Source organism: Balearica regulorum, chromosome 7, assembly GCF_011004875.1.
Source record: "Balearica regulorum gibbericeps isolate bBalReg1 chromosome 7, bBalReg1.pri, whole genome shotgun sequence".
Lineage (NCBI taxonomy): Eukaryota > Metazoa > Chordata > Aves > Gruiformes > Gruidae > Balearica > Balearica regulorum.
The window spans coordinates 28477386-28494278 of NC_046190.1; the positions used below are offsets into that span (position 1 = coordinate 28477386).

Sequence of the window (16893 nt, forward strand, 5' to 3'; positions counted from 1 at the left end):
TGGTTTTGGGTTTGGTGTGGGGGTTTTTTTGGTGAGGGAGGACAGACCATGCTGAGCACTTTTAACTGCAGGACGAGGCTCAGAGTTGTGAATGCAAGTGGATTTAAGTGGCTAAGTTACTTCTAAAGGGAATCCTAGACATATGTCCTGCTTTGTATTTTCCTCTTAACTAGGTCGACCAGTTGATACCAGACATCTCTCTCTTTGTTGAACAAGGAGCCTAAAGACGTTAACTTGCAGCTGTGGATTCTGCTGCATAGCAAGACGCTATGGTTAGAGATCTGGACAAAACTTAAGTAGCTTTAGTAAAATACAAATGAAAAGTAGAAACCATTCTATCATTCAGAAACGACAGTGTAAGTTGGCAAAACAGAGAAAAGTTGTGAAGCTGAGGTATTTCTGTTTTACAGGTGAGGGACTGGTGGCTTGACTTGCTGAGGTTCATAAAACAAACCTCAGCTAGGATCAAACATGAATGCCCTTACAGTAGAAGGCAACAGAACCAGAAGGGAGTTACTCACAAGATCCCAATCTTTATTGCTGGGAATCTGGAGGATCAAAGCCTCTGTTTTTCTACTTGAAAATGTTGTCCATGTGAAGATTTTGTGCATGTATACAGATTTTTCCTGGATCCATCTCTGACCGAGTGAGGATCAACTGTACTCTATGTGGAAGAGAGACCAGATGCTCACAGAAACATGGAGTGTACACACAGCTAGAAAATGATATTAAGGTAAGTACATCATATACAGAGATTGGAAGCAAAGTTTAGAATTCTAATTATCAGGTCAGACTCTATCTGGAAGTTAATGTGCTTCCCTAATAAACAAGAACACCTTTCATTCTACAAAAGCCACTGGTGTTTTTTTGCCTCTACAAAAGCCATTTTTGCTTTTTTAAAACCAGAAAAAATTGGTACAACATCACTTAAAATCACCAAAAGTTTCTTTAATTTTTTATAGATTTTGTATGCCTCTCTAAATCTGGAGTTATGCGTTAGTTCTAGATTGTTTTTTCTCCAACTTTGGCTTTCTCTTCCTACAAAAGAAATTTCTCAACCCTTAAAATTGTTCTCAGTATTTGCATAACAAGTGTGTAAGCAAAACTAAAAAGGCTCATTCGTGCCCTTGTTATCCAGTCTCCACTTCAGTGTGTTGTTTAACAAACACAACACAATATAAAGGGGACTTGTGCGAACTGCTTTTTCATTTCACTTTGAAGCAGAAGGGTAAGTTGAATTTCCTTTTAATAAATCACAAGAAACTTCAGCTAGAAGACAAACCTGTTCCTTTTCATTTCTGTGGTCATATTTACATTTTAAAATTTAATCTTCCTTTAATAATAGGTTTTTTACTTCACTTATATTAGCAATTGTAGTAGATGAGGAGATGCCTGAAGGACACCAGATTGTAATGACTGATGAAGGTCATTAAAACCGGATTATAACTGAAGAGCTGGTTTGTTCCATTTTGCTATATAACTGATCAGAACTCTGACTCTGCATCATAATCCAATTATGAGCTAGATGCAGTAGTCCATTCAAACGCAATTCCCTGAATGATCAGCACCAGATGAAGAGTACCTGTGGTAATCGCATTTCCTTATCTCAGGGATGTAAGTATCCCTGTCCAGCTAAGGCAGGTTTCTGTTAGAGACTTTAATAATCTTCTGAGTCATCGGTCAGCATTGTCAGAGGTGTCTGTTAGCCTTCAGTTTAGTAAATGGTAAACAACTTGAGACACTTCAGATTTAATACACAAAACGCGACAATGTTTTTAATACAGCATGTGTGTTCTCAGGTGGATTTGAAATTTCCACTCGTTAAAGTGGAAATTCTTGACCATGAGGGATAGATGCTATTACCTAAACAGATTCTATATGCAGCAAAATGCTGAAATTTGTGACATAAGTTAATGCTCTTATATTCAAGGCTATGTCCCACTGAATTGATTTTCATGAGACATTCCTCTATAAAAACATGTGAACTTTGCCCTTAAAAATAGCTGGTATCGATGCAGATTTAGAATAATGTCAAAAACCTTCTACGATAGACTCGGTCTGGAAGATGTAAACAATACTTTTTGGTTTTTTTAAAGCTCAGTCCAGTTTTAGTGTAACCGTTTAATAAGCGGCAATAATAATAAACTGATATTTTGATTCTGCTTGGCATGTATGCTTTGAAACAAATTTCTTGTTTTAACTGATAAACCCAGGCGTTAATAATCTTGCAGCATTGAAATCAACCAAGATTTTATTCTCAACTTTAAGGGGAGCTGGATTTAGAACATACTATGTGTCAATTAAAATTATCTTGTCAGTTCTGAATTTTTTTAAGGATGAAAGTTTTTAAGAGAGTGTAGTACATGATCGTCTCTAATTCATGACAGAAGAAAAGTGAGGTCACAGGTATTAAAGTGTAAGTTTTGTACGAGAGTCAACCCATCAGCGTCATCTCATTAGAGAGGGATACCTGCTCTGGCATCTTGAACCTTCCTTTATCTCCCTTATTATTTTAACTGAATGATGCCAATAGCTGGATATCTCCATGCCATAGTGTCCGATAATCCGTCAGTTCCAGTTTTATAACCACACAGCATTACCAATGCTGCATACCCACTAGCTGCGTTGTAAATCTATGGTTTCAGAGTGCTTTTTAGTCGTGATATGTCAGCACTAAGATCATAACCCAACTTAACTTTATATCTGAAATGCTAAAATAAGATGAATAGACCTATTGCCAACTGGCAAAAATGTGTTTTCTACAAGACTACCTCTGACATTTTCAAACTTGTGAAATTTTGTTCAAAACAAGATAGGAATGTCAATTGAGCTATACAATTTTGCCCATGTGTAAAACACTCTGTCAGGCTGCTTATTTCAAATAAATGTGCTTAAATAGAATTGTGTTTAAAGAGATTGCTAACTAGCTCCAAAGCATCACAACAACTGCTGTAACAGATTGTGCCTTTCAGGTTGGTAACATACGCACCTATGTTTCATTGAGTGATTATAGCCCTTACAGACAACTAATGGCTTAAGCGTGATCAGTTACCTCTGAGCCCATCATTTTTCAAGGATTAATCCAACAAATAGTCAGTGATAGCAAAAAGGATGATTTGTCTTCACTACTCCCAAATGTGTAGCTGTCATTCCATAATGAGCATACCAACCTGTATCAGTCCAGAAACAGGTTTTTTTGTATAACCTATGAAATGGTAGCAAAACAAATCTGGGATATCTCTCATACCTAAACTATCAACTTTATTTAAGCAAGGAAAGAATGTAAATTTCAAGGAGGGATTAGGGGGAGGAGGAGGGGGAAGAGAGAGAAGAAAGTGTTTAATTATATAAGCCAAGGCCTACACTTTCTTACAGAACCATTGACTGACAAATATGTGGGTTTTCTTACAGCTGGCCCGAGCAATCATGTTCTCTTACTTGCCCTGTGTGCTTACAGCAATAGCTGTTTCGCTAGTGACTTGCCATGCACAGTGTAAATGTCCAGGAATTTCTGGACTGCTTGGAAGAGATGGTCTGAAAGGACAGCCGCTTCTATGGGGTAAGCAAGCTTCTTTTTTTTACAACAAATCCTTGTCAGGAGGGCTGCATGAATAAAAACGGTTAACACAGAAGGACACGTGCCCTTGAGGAAGTGGTTGTGTCAAGCACGGGAGGGAAACTAAATGGAGGAAATGGTCAGTTTAATTTTTTTTTTTTTTTTTTTTTTCTGAAAGATAGGCCTCCTCTCTCTTCTGGGAGAACAGGGGAAATGGCCACAAGGTGAGAAAGGAGAAAAGGGGGGTATTGGACCACCACGTGAAAAAGGCTAATGTCTATGTAATAGTCTGTCAGTCAAATGGACTCTCTTTATTGGGCCAAACATGTTGAGTTTTGCTGACTGTGAAGTGCAGTAAGAGTTGCAGCTCAGAGAGAGGGAGATGCAGCAATATTTACTGCTTCTACGTTGCCATTGGTTTGAGTCGTCAATAATGGGAACACACTAGTAACTTCATTCAACATGTAGGACCTTTGTTACTCATGGAAATTTGTATGAAAAAATTATCTGTCTTTACAGTGAGTTCTCATCTTTAGCAAGCAGTGCTGGATGAACTCTATTTCACATAATGTATGCAGAAACCCTCCTCTACAAGTGTTTATAGTTGCCATTAAAATAAAATAAGATCCCACTGTAAAAACACAAAACATCCACCCAGTAGATTAAAAAGAAAATGCTATTGTGCCACAGGAAAGGTTCCCTCCCCAAAATCTCCCTTGTGGCTGTTCACTAACCATTTTTAGAATGAAACAAATTCTCTTTGGCAAAGCTACTTTCACACACATGACAAACATCAGGCTTCAACCTAGAAAAAATCATTTTCTTCTGCGCAGAAGGGAATTACCAGCTTTTCAGAGGGCTGGAGGGTTTTGTTTGCTTGCTTTAATAAAGGTTAACAACAGTGTGAAAAATACTGGGAAAATATTTATGTTAAAAACAAGTTACACTGTGTGCTGATTATTTTTATCCAAGAAATTGTTCCTTTCAGCAGAGCTTAGTTTTGCTTGATCATATAACTTTTATTTTTATCTGTGTAGGTCTACCTTATTCTCCGGACACTGAACTTTACAATATGTTAGTAAATTTGAAGTACCGACTTTCCAGACTTGAAGGCGGTAATTTTTTCTATTTTTACTTTTTCCACTCACAACGGTTTTTAATACAATAGGCAAAATTAGTTATAGAATCATGACCTGCAGGGAAGAAATCACACTTGAAATTTGTACTACATCCCAAAACTCCATTTTCTAATGCCAAGCAGGGGAGATCAGGACTTATTTTCCCTGGAGAAGCAGATTTCTCTCAGGAACGCTAATGCACATTTTTTCAAATTTGAATTATTAAAAAAGAATTGCAGCTGGAGTTGCACTTCCCGCACGAACTCATGGGAACTCCTCAGCCTTGTACCATGTACACACAATATAAGAGGGCTGAGATCAAGCAGCATAACAATATACTTAGTGAACACCTAGTGATTTGGTGAAACTTAAGATCTTTATTCCTCTTCATCCTTGGCCCTCTATTCCCTCACCTGTTCCTCTTACCACTTTTAATTTTTCTCTTTATCTCTTAACTTTTCTTTGCTTTATCATCAATATCCCACAGGAAATTAAAAAAGCTAACTTGTTTTTTTTCTGTTTTAGTGCTTGCTTTGACTGGGAAAATAAGAGAAGTCGGAGAGAAAATACTTGCCAGCAACGGGAAGGAAGTTGATTTTGCATCTGCACTAGAATCCTGTGAAAAGGCTGGAGGAACTCTTGCAGCCCCCAGAAATGAGGAGGAGAATAAAGCTATTTTGGGTATTGTGAAACAGTATAACCGATACGCTTACCTGGGCATTAAAGGGGGTGAGACTTCAGGTCAATTTATGTATATAGATGGCACTCCTCTGAATTATACCAAGTGGCACCCCTATGAGCCTAATGGCAAGGGGACAGAAAAATGTGTAGAGATGTACGCAGATGGGAGCTGGAATGACAAAAAATGCAACCTGTATCGCCTCACAATCTGTGAATTTTAAACAATGGCCTTTCAGTCACCTCGGAGTACGGAGACAATGAAATATCCTATTTCTCCAGTTTATGCAATTCCTGCAATCATTCTATGTCAGAAAATCTAAAGTTAATCATATTGCGGTAATTTTTTTATCCTTAAGAAAATGCCAAATGTGGTAGGTGATTAATTTAATTAAAATGTGCCTAATCTGATGTGTTTATCTCATTTGGAGGGTTGGGAATAACTCAAAAATCGTTTTTCATGGCAGACTGTCTCTGTGCACTGTGTCTTTGTGAAGATTAGAGGGAAAATCCAAGGTTTCACTTGGGATATTTGGAAAAGCTTGAAGTTAAAATTGCCCATGGCTTCGTAGTGGAAACGTTTCCAAGTATTTAATACTTTCTGCCTTAAAAGAGATGCACAGAGGTTGACTTCACTGGAGCAATTATGGTCTCGGGTTTTGTACATCTCTGAATTATAGGGCTTGTATTGTGTCATTTTGAAGCATGCGCTGATTCATTCAGCATCCATATTTACCATTGTTTTATAGAAATATTTTTGCATACAATGAATTTTCTTAGTTTCAGAAGCTACTCTCCATAAAACACCAAGATAAACATTGCACTAGATCCACATAGATGTGTATAAAATACTAAAGATTGAGTTTTGTTGCTAAAACAACACATTCCCTCATAACCCTGTGACCACTGCAGTGTTAGGCAGCCAGCTATCTTCTCCTAAACCACTGAGCAACCACATACTATTTTGGGGGAGCAGGTAAGATTGGAAGTTCAATCAGTTCAAACACAAGCTATTTCTCTGCTGATGTCATGCTAAGCAACCACACAGTCAGGCCGTGACTCAAATCTGCTGGGATCAAGAGGCATCTTTTCACAAAATGTTTTCACTGCTACTCAGTTTGAGTAGCTGGCGAACAGTGGGAGCTCAGTAAAATACCACAAGTAGCAAATTCTCATGCACTTACGTTGCAGTGAGGAAGTCCTGAGCTCATTCATTATCATTTACACACCACCTGAGGGGAAAAAAAAAGGAAGCACTGGAGTCAAAATACACGCATAAACACCTTTACTTCATCTCTTCCTCCCTCGTATTTGACTCTGAGCAGGGAGCCATAGGAACCTTGACTTGACTCTGGGCAATGCCGTCCTTTGTCCCTAGCCTGCCTTGGGGAAGAGATGGGATCTATTCACATGGTCATTTCAAGCCCTGTCAAATAGGAAGGTTTAGCATCTTCAGATGTGGGAGATAAGGGGATGCTTTTGGCAGCAGAGGATTCATGTCCAGCATCGCATACAGCACTCCAGCTGATCTGAGAGCTGACGGGGACTTTGAAATGGGAAAAGGACACCCAGTACCACATTGGACAGATTTAAGGTGTGAATCTGCTTTACAAAATAGCTTCCTTTGAGAGCTATGACCGTGATACCATTTTGGGCAAAAATTTCAAATGGGACAAAAATTCTGACTCTCAGGTTTCTTTGAGAAAAGATAATGCTGAACTAATACAGCTTAATTTTCCTAGGCTTAGCTCTGACCAGCTGCACTAAATCTGCTAGAAAGAGTTGAAGGTTTACTTAAAAGTACCTCTATTTCTTGTGTTTTAATTATTAGTATTTTTATGATTAAACATTGTTAGCAATTTTTGAGTCTTTAAACTATATAAATTCTTTGTTAGATCAAGATGATTACCTGTTATAATAAGGCATCACATTGGAGAAAGAGAAAAAAAAAATAATCACTCCACTAACATCATCTTTTCTAGTCTGAACCAAATTAACTTATTCATTTACACTGTTCTCCCACTAGGTTTGGAGTACCCTATTCCTTTACTTAGTCAACGATTTATTTCCACCACATTTACATTTACAAAATGACTACACAAATCTCTTGTTAAAATCCTTAATCTGTAAAGCCTTACAAACAGCTTGACACAATATATCATCTATCTCTAAACTGATTTAGACTTCAAGACACTTGGATGCTTTTTATCCAGTTAAGGGTAAAATTATTTTTTCAGTCAAAAGCTAATTTTTATTCCATCACTAAGCAACGTGAGGCTAGATCTCAGAGTCCAATTTCTTTCTGCTTAAACCATTACTATTAGAAAAACAAACCAAAACCAAATACAGCTATGCTGCTTAAAAGTAAAAACTCCTCAGATCTGGTCAACAAACTACTAGGCAGAACTTTCCCCTCTATGGTTCACATTGAGATCTGTAACATTTCAGGTAATTGAACTAAACTCCTCAGTTATTTTCATAAAATATCTCCATATAACATCATACTCAGCTCTTCTCTTGCTATGCTCTAGCCTTCCCCTTATACCATTCTGAAGCAGCGCTCCTTCTGCGTCCCAAGTCTTGACTCCGCCTTATATATAAATAAAATCCAAGATATCGAGGAGATGTCTGCCAGTATCCTGCCTTCTTTATAAAAAACTGTGTCCATATTTCCATATTCTTTTGCATGAACTTTGATAAACTTCAGAGAAAAAAAAAAAAAAGTAGCACAGTGTCAACCATTGTATGTGGAAGAAATAAAATTCTCTAATAAAAGCAATATTCTACAGACAGGCTTGAAATACATTTGCATCTTGTGGATTCATATGTGGTAACTAAAATCCTGGTGAGGGTATGTACTCAGTAGAAAGTTGCTTGATTAGTCTTTGCAGTTCCAAAAAGGAACAGAAAAGTACCCAGAAATCGTCATTTTGTTCTTTTAGGTGTTTTTTTTTGTGTGTGTGTATAAACCTATCAATTTAAACCCTCAAATGCTTTTTAAAGCACTTCTAAGCATTTTAGCCTATTTTTTTGTGAAAGACTCAAATTCTGCATTTATGTATTAATGGATTTTATTTTTTTAATGGACAGAGAGGTCAGGCACAAGAAGACACAGAATTGTTGCTCTGTTCCATTATTACAGAATAATTTTGATAACATCTTTCCTTAAAAATGCAAAGAGCAAAAATAATCCGTGGTGCATAATGACCAGACCAGGAAACATCCAGGTTAGTCTTTTTTCCTTAATTTTTAATATTTTGCCACAGAAAAACAATCTTAACAGTAAGATCTTTAATCCAGAGAATAACTTATTCACTTCTTAAATGCTAGAAAAGCAGATTTTGAGAGTTAAGATCTTTGTACAAGTTAAAAGGTCACAAAAATACAGTCCATGCTGAAGCAAATGGACTGCACATCATATAAGAGAAATTTAATACAATTGTTATTGTAGTATATTTAACAGGGAGACTTTTGGTTGGGCGATAATAATGATCAATATTGATTTCAGAGAGAATTCTCTCTGGTCTAGAGTGATATCCTCTTTTATAACTATAATTTTGTTACATGATTTAGCTTAGAAATACTGTTAGCAATTTTGAGCACTCAGAAACCTTGCCCCTGTCAATCACTACCACATGTAAAGAAATTGACCTTAGATTACAGCAAATAAGTATTTTTCTGTGGCTTCCTGATTTTTGTAAAATTTGATTTGAAAAAAACAAGTGCTGGGGAAACCCAAGTTCAAATAGTAACTGGCAGGATACGACACAGGTTGGCAGGCCTACTTTATCTTGTACAAATCGTGACCAGTGCCTCTTTTATGTTTTTGGTTTTTTTTTTTAATTTTTGAAGCCAACTTTAAAGAAGAATAATTACATTATTCCTCTCTTCTTTTCCAGAGAGAAGAACCTGAACAGTGGAAAAATACTAGTACTTGCTGCCATAATACCCTCGTAGTGCTGCAAATACAAAGTAGGGTAAAGATTAATCATATGTTTTACACTTATTTGCAGCTTTTCTTTAGAAGAACAGTAAGTGCAAGGGGGAGAAGAAATATTTGCCACCAGGAAATCTGTTAGCTGGTTTTGAAACCCCATTGAGAAGTGGTAGAAAGACTAATGGCCGTATTACAACTCTTATGAGTCAGAGGAGAACAACTTTCTTGGGGATATTGTGTAATGGTATAACAAACGTGTTTGTCTGGATTTCAAAGAGTGTCAGATTGCAAGTGATTTTCATTATCAGAAGTTGAAATGTACTGTTATAAAATCATATTAACCTACAGTTATACAAACATACCTGGGTTTAAAGCACAATCAATACAGGATGCTTGGAAATTAGAGTAGCACTTTTAAAATTGATAAGGGGACTTGGATTTGAGTTGAAGTCCCTGTTAGGAAACTAGGGTTTGGCAAAATTTGGCTCAAGGGTAATAAACCAGGTGAAACCTGGAATTAAACTTTCACCCATCTTTGCCCTTGTGGCTCAGGAGCCAAAAGAAACTGTACAGCAAGGTTACCTTAACCCTTGGGGAGGCTGCAGCGATGGTAATTATGGAGTAAAGAGTGCAGTGAACAATTTAACCTTATTCTGCAGATAATGGAGGACAACTGCAGAATATATAGAATAATAGTTTCATCTGGCTCAAACATGAGCAGTTTTTTTCCTCTCCCATATTTTGCTATTAACAACTATTGAAGAGATGATATTCTCTTGTTTTCTATTTGTCATAAACACAAACCTCTATTTCTTTCTCTGTTTTTTAGCTGAGCTGCACCAAGTAACATATCAGAGACATCTAGTGATCTCCACTTGGATCCTTCACACATAAGTCAGCAGAGCAAGATGTCGGCAGCATTTACAAGCACTGATCACACTGTCTACAGGTAAAATGAAAACTTTCTGCTCTAAAATACAGGTCATAATTAAAAAAAAAAAAAAACAAAACCAAAAAACAACCAACCAAAAAAACCCCAAAAAACCACAGACAACCAAAACACAAAACATGTTGCAGTTTGCCATCCCAGGTGTCCATATCTTGCTGAATTCTTTGCTTCCTGTTTTCAAAGCTCAGAAAAATAGCCCCAGCCCTCCTCTGAGAAGGGGAAGCACCAGGTCCCACGTGTTCTCTGCTCTTCCAGACGTTTCCAGCCATAACCGAGCTGCTGGGGACAGTCTGACAATGATTTGAAAGAGAAAAGGAAATGCAGAAAGCACAGGATAAGGTGGTAGCAAGGTTGGATGGAAACAGCACAAAATCAATATAAACAGAAAATATAAGTGGAGTTGGGGACATTTAAATACAAACTGAGAAAATAAGAATTTTCAAGGTTATCTGAGCTGTGACTAGCACTATGAAGGGGGAAAAACCCAACCCCCCAGCTTTCAGGAGTTAAGCATATGAAGGAAAGGCTCAGAAACAGGCTCATGGAAAGAACACACCCACTTTCATAAACTGAAATTCAGCTCTAGTGTCTCTATTTCTTGAAGTAGCATTGACCAACTTTTGTCCTTAGCGTGTTTTGCATTTACCTACCTACATTGCGCAACACAACCTACTCAGATTATCCTTCATTTGCTTCACTAGCACTGAAATTATAAAACCCCTTAATGATAGACATGGAAACACAGAAAAAAAGTTGCCCCAAAACTCAAAAATTGTTTGTTCTTTATCAGATCTGTATTCTTGAATGTCACTGAACTTCTGTGATATGCAGCTCAAAGCAAAATCAGAAAATAGTTTACAAGTTATGATAGTTATATAGACTATTTTATTGGACACTCATCAACAAACATAATAGCAACGTAAGTATTTTTCAATATCTATTTTAGCTTGCTCCCTCTTATCAATATGCTGATGAAAATCAAGAGAAGAAAAGTTTAGAATTTATCAAATCTATATTAGTTCTTCTCAGGACTCTGTCACCCAAGAAAACTTCTCTCTCCCTCCAGGTTTTCCAGGCTATCACTCAGCATGTGAAACTTACTAATGGAGGCCAAGGCTCAGCATTTTCTCATACTTGCCTAACCTGCGGTTTCTTCCGGATGCAGCTGAAGCGCTGAAGTTGTGCTCACCACAAATGCAAAGGCCCAGGTTCTGCCAGTGACCTTGTCTAGGGCTCATATGAACCCCAGGTAATGGCTTGTCTCACATTCTCTGTTGTGGTTTGGTTTTTTTCCCCGCATAAAACAATTAGAAAACCTCAGCCATAAGAATGTTAAAAGCATTAAGTCACTCAAAAGCTAAGAAACTTTAAATTTAATAAGAAGCTTTAAACAAAGGTTACTCATGCAAATTTAAAACAACCCTCTTCTGTCAAGGTACCTACAACTGGCTACTGCTTACTTATTTTTTCACAGGACTGGTGCCTTTTTCAGGACTCCCAATAAACAATGCTGCAGGAACTAATCAGGCTTCTGTGGACACAGCACCAATGACAAAGGACTCCACTTCGGTTGTTGAGGTAAGTAGGCAGGTGAGGGTACACGTGCAGAGTGCCTGTGGCGGTCATCTAGGCTTGCTTAGATCCAGCAGCATCTTAGACTAACATGGATATTGATCACATTCCCCGTCTAATCTCAAGGCATCTATTCCTCAAATGACTCGGCTGTGAGCATTCCTGCAGCATCAGGACGCTGGCCTGACACCGCAAGGATGATGTGACCGCTTCTTATGTGTTTGAACTGGAGCACAGCCTGAAACTCTTTTCCTAAAAGCCTCCATTAGATGGGAACTCTCAGCTGAGAATAACTTAAAAATGCATGGCCATGCATTTCCATTGCAGCCATGTTCTGTGTCTTGAGGCCTCTGTCCTTACAGGACTGGTTTAGAGCAGCTTTTTCCTTCACTGAAAGGTCTTTGTTCTGTTGGATAAAACTGTTATTTTTTTATGATACATGAACTTCCCCTGGACTATTCTGCAAGTTATTTAAGTATGCACTTCTGTGGCTGTTATCTCCCCATATGCTGCAGATGTATCACTGTGTTTTGGCTTTGCTGCAACAATTATGAGATTCTGTTGAATTACAAGGCTTTGGTAATTTTCACTGATAAGTCCTCAGTCTGTAAAGAGAATGATGATGGTGTTCCTGGTGCATGTTGCATTTCAGGTGAACTTGTTTTGGCTTATCTTGAGTGACATTTACAATTTAACATTTACACAGCTGTTCTGTGGAAACATTAGTTGGTTCAAATATGTATTGAGAAATTGCTTTGTTCTGCTCCAGGGCTGGGTGTGTTTTAAACACGTGAAAGTGTTTATACAAATTAAGAAAGTGCCCTCAGATATACTCCTCGTATTCAAGTGTATTTGCCTCTTGAAGAAAACAACCCCCTATTATTCAAGTTAAGGTTCATTAAATTTCTGTTCATATACAAATTCCTATCATATTACATGCTGTTTGTATTTCCTGTAGGAATCTCAAGTTACATGCCCTATAAATTAGGCTACTTAATGAATCTTTCTTATTTCATGTTGGAGCTGCTAGGTAAGTTGAACATCTTTAAATAGGTTTCTATTTAAATTATGTTGAATCCTATTAAACTATATCGCAAACCTTTCCATTTTAGATTTTTTTCTCTGCGTCTCAACATTTTTATTAAAACTTTCACATACTTTTACAGAGGATATCACCTGAGGTGAAGACCCTTGAAAAGATAGATGCCATAATGGAAGAATAAGCCTAATTGTTTCTCTCTTCAACCAATTAATAAAGACAGCATGTCTCAGTTTATCTTAACCTGGCTTTCTCTTACTAAAGCAGATGTGTCTATTGCTCCCTTGTAAAATTAAGACTGAAACTATGGCTTTTTGCATGGGTAAAAAGTGGCATAGAATGGTATCTGCTGTCCAAAAAAGAGCTTTGAAGGGGATGTTTTGGGGGTTTTTTTTTGCTCTGTAGACTAGCAGACAGCCTTTTAGAAAAGATATTTTAATTATTTGAAATAATCTAACTGTGCAACGACATCGATGTCACTAAGGGCAAAGCTTAACATAAAGTTTCAAACCCACAAAGCAAAATTCTGAAACGTTGCTTTTTTTTTAAATGCAGGACTCTACACTGGAGAGTAAAATATCTGCTTTATGCATGGCTTTAAATAATGCTTTCTCCGCAGCTGCTCCACAAAATCTTAATAGCTTTTTTCCTGCTCCCATGCTGTGCTCAAGATAAACCTGCAGGAATTCTTCCACCGCCTGGTTTCACACACTTGCCTGAAGATGGGAGAGATGGATTTATACCAGGTACGTGCAGTTACAGTCTCCGTTTTTGTCTGGATGTCCTGTTGTGTTCTATTTTTATGCTTTGTAAACTCAGTGCTATCTTGTATAATCTGAAGTGGGTTCTACTTGACAGAAAATTGCCAGTTCTTTATTAATTGTGTGTATGAAGATCCTTAAGTCTTTCCTACTTAGTGACGCAATGGTTCAATTCACAGAGAAAAGGATATCATTTTCCGTAACGCAGGACACAAGAGGCTTGTTGCTAGGTCTTAGGTTGGAGCTGCGAGCAAGTGCTTGAACAGCCTGAAGGATTCTGTCAACAATCCCTAGACACAGTTAAAAATCAACTAAACCTACTGCACAAGTGCCAGTGTTTTGTATGGCCTGGCTCAATCGCTTAGAGTGAAGACTAACTCAGTTTGCTAATTCAGGTTTTCCATAAACATCACTGCTCTGCAGGTAGTTTCCAGGAATGTATTCCCTATCTTTACAAAGATCAACGTGCAAAGTGATCCCCTGTTTAAAACACAGCAGTAAACTAAAACAGGTCAAACAAACATTTTAAAAGTTCATATTACTTTCACACGATTACCTCTGCTTTATCTTGAAAGCCAAGATTCAAAATGCAAAGTGCGTAATAGCTGGTTTTGTTCATAGGTGAGCTACCGCTGGTTAATAATGCAATGGAAGATGTTATCTGTCAATGAGAACATCAAATTTCCAGACTTGAAGGAGGTAATTTATCTGCCTTTACTTTCTGCTGTAGCTGAATTAGTGGGCATAAACAAGATGAGCAACAAAACAGCTTCTCAGGAAAAAAGGCGGAATTCTCTGCAGTTTTATTGCATTCCATTTAAATTTTGTCCACTGATAGGTAGGAGAGTGATAACTCTCAGATGGGCGGGGGGAGGGTAGTTTTTCATAACTAGTGGGAGACACCTATGTAACAGCTCTGAAATGTGGGTACAAGTCAGATATCAGATTAAAATCCCTGCCTATGCAGAAGTGCTCCACGGGCACCTCGTGCTTCTAGCAGACAAAGAGAACACTAAAAACGTACCAAAACCATCACAACCAGATCACATCTAAGATCCTACTCAAGGAGTGACACACTCCCTCATATACTGCAAAGCATCTCTGAGAGCTTGTACCGAGACTCAAAGAAAATAATAATAATAATATACTTTTTGCAGCTGTAGAATTCCTCATTCCCTTCCTTCCTTCAACCTCCTTTGTGCATCTCTTATTTCATTGTCTGTATATTTATGCTTTCCTTTTTCCCCTCCTTTCATCTGTTCAGATTTCTTCTGGCTTTGAGGGGTTGCCTTTCTTTCTTTTTTTCTATCTTGGATTTCAAGTTTTCCTCTCCTTTACCTTTTCACAGGTTTAATCTGAAGTTGCCAATGAAAATAGCAGGAACTACAATTGACAGCAAAGTGACCACAAAATGCATAAAAGATTAACAGCTTTCACCTCATCTTGTAGTCCTCTACTTGGAAAAGAGGATAACGGCATCTGGAGGAAAAATATTTGCTACCAATAGAAAGAAAGCCAATTTCCATACACTGGAAAAAAAATGCAAAGAGGCTGGAGGGTCTATCGTCACTGCAAGCAACCAGGACGAGAAGGGTGCCATTCGGTACTTTGTGAAAAGTTTTAATACCTACACTTACCTGGGGATAAAGGAATCTCTAATTCCAAGCAGATTCCAGTTCCTGGATGGTACACAACTGAGCTATGCTAGCCGGCATTTAAACAAACCTTCTGGCTGAGGGGAAGAGGAACGTGGGGAGATGTACACTGATGGCACTTGGAATGACAAAAGGTGCAACCAGCATCGCCTTACTGTCTGTCAGTTCTAGTGTTTCCCCCTGCTGCTTCCCAGCAGGTTCCCTAGAATATGCTTGCCTATCCCTTGTCTTTTCATTTGTAGCTAGTGAACTCAGATAATCAGCATGAAAAATAAAAGTCATTCTTCCCCAGTCAATTTGTCTGTTAAACAAATGCTGGCCATAAAAAGGAAATTACTTCTAACAAGAGCAGTGGCCATTTTGTCTGTTCTGTTATTCATTGCCCACCAAATTTCTTGATATGACTGCCTATGGGTTCCTACTGCTCTGCTGACTTATTGCAACAAGAGCAAAAAGCAGATTTCTTGGGCGCATCCCTAAAGTGACTTGCAGCCACAAGATCCTCCAGCACCCCTTTATCTCTGACCCTCTAAGTTTTGTGTATTTTGATCTTTTCTACACGTTTCCCTTACCAAACCTACCTGTACAGACACGCCAGCTACCACTGCTGTTGCTCAGACTGTGCTTCTCTGGCCATCTTGACCCATAACAGATCCCCTGAAAGAAGAAATGAGCAGTGATGCTAGGGTGACCCAGAGCTATGAGCACAAGGGGGACTTGCCCACCTTACATTCCCCATGGGAAAGCTTTAGAGTCAGCAGGTCTTTAACCTTCATAAACCTGAAAAGCAGCAGCCAGAAGCCACCTGTCCTGAGCCCCTGCAGCAACTCCTAAACCTTATCCTGACTCAAAGCAGCAGCAGCACAAGAAGCCCAAGGTCCCATGCCATGTAGAATGTGTGTGGAAGAAAGCACATAGGGGCTGACAGGAGTTAAAGCGCCCATGTGGTTTGGGAAGATCCATAGAGCTATGACTAGGCCAATTTTTTGAGCTAGATAGCAGAGATTCAGATACAGCTAATTTGTGGGCTGCGCAGAGCTGCTTGGCAAAACCCGATTGGGATTCCCATGGAGCTAAGCTTGGCAGTTGCCTACATTTCTGAAGCAGCCTATACTCTGTGCTCATTGCAGAAGCTTCTCAGAGCCTGCACCCCCAGCTCAAGCTAAAGGATTAAGACAAAGCTTTCTGGACAACTTTGTTATTGGGGTCCAGTCACCTACTGAGACTGAGCATTCCCAAGGTTATATGCTCAGTTACGCAGTTTAACAGGCACATCCAGAGATGTCTATGATTTTTTTTTTTTCCTTCCTCTGGGGCAGTTGAAGCCAACATAGCTTAGGCAATGAAGGCTCTGTATAAGCTCCATGACATAGCGCAAAGGCTGGCTGAGCATCCAGACATGTCTCCATGTACACCGAGCCAAATGCCTGGCTATCAGTGATGCTTGCTCTCGTCAGCTATGTCAGTTCCAGCCTGGAGAGCTGAGCAAGGAAACAGCCAGCTCTAGAGCCAGACCAGTTCCTCTCACTGTCTGTACGACAGGAAAGCAGAACACTCAAAATATGAAGGTAACTGGGGAGGTAAGACATGCTCACAGCTGGTGCGAATGCAGGGGCCAGCGAAGGGGC

General features: G+C 38.7%; 1 protein-coding gene and 1 pseudogene across 1 annotated transcript; both read left to right on the forward strand.

The window, feature by feature from the left end:
• The first annotated feature begins 2460 nt into the window (after positions 1-2460).
• On the forward strand, positions 2461-5818 carry SFTPD (surfactant protein D). The gene is made up of 4 exons (XM_075758674.1): positions 2461-3559; positions 3739-3780; positions 4594-4671; positions 5200-5818. The coding sequence occupies exons 1-4, from the start codon at positions 3394-3396 to the stop codon at positions 5574-5576; spliced, it is 663 nt and encodes a 220-aa protein (XP_075614789.1). The 5' UTR covers positions 2461-3393; the 3' UTR covers positions 5577-5818.
• A 2737-nt stretch (positions 5819-8555) lies between these two features.
• On the forward strand, positions 8556-15548 carry LOC142602562 (pulmonary surfactant-associated protein A-like; annotated as a pseudogene).
• Positions 15549-16893: the final 1345 nt, after the last annotated feature.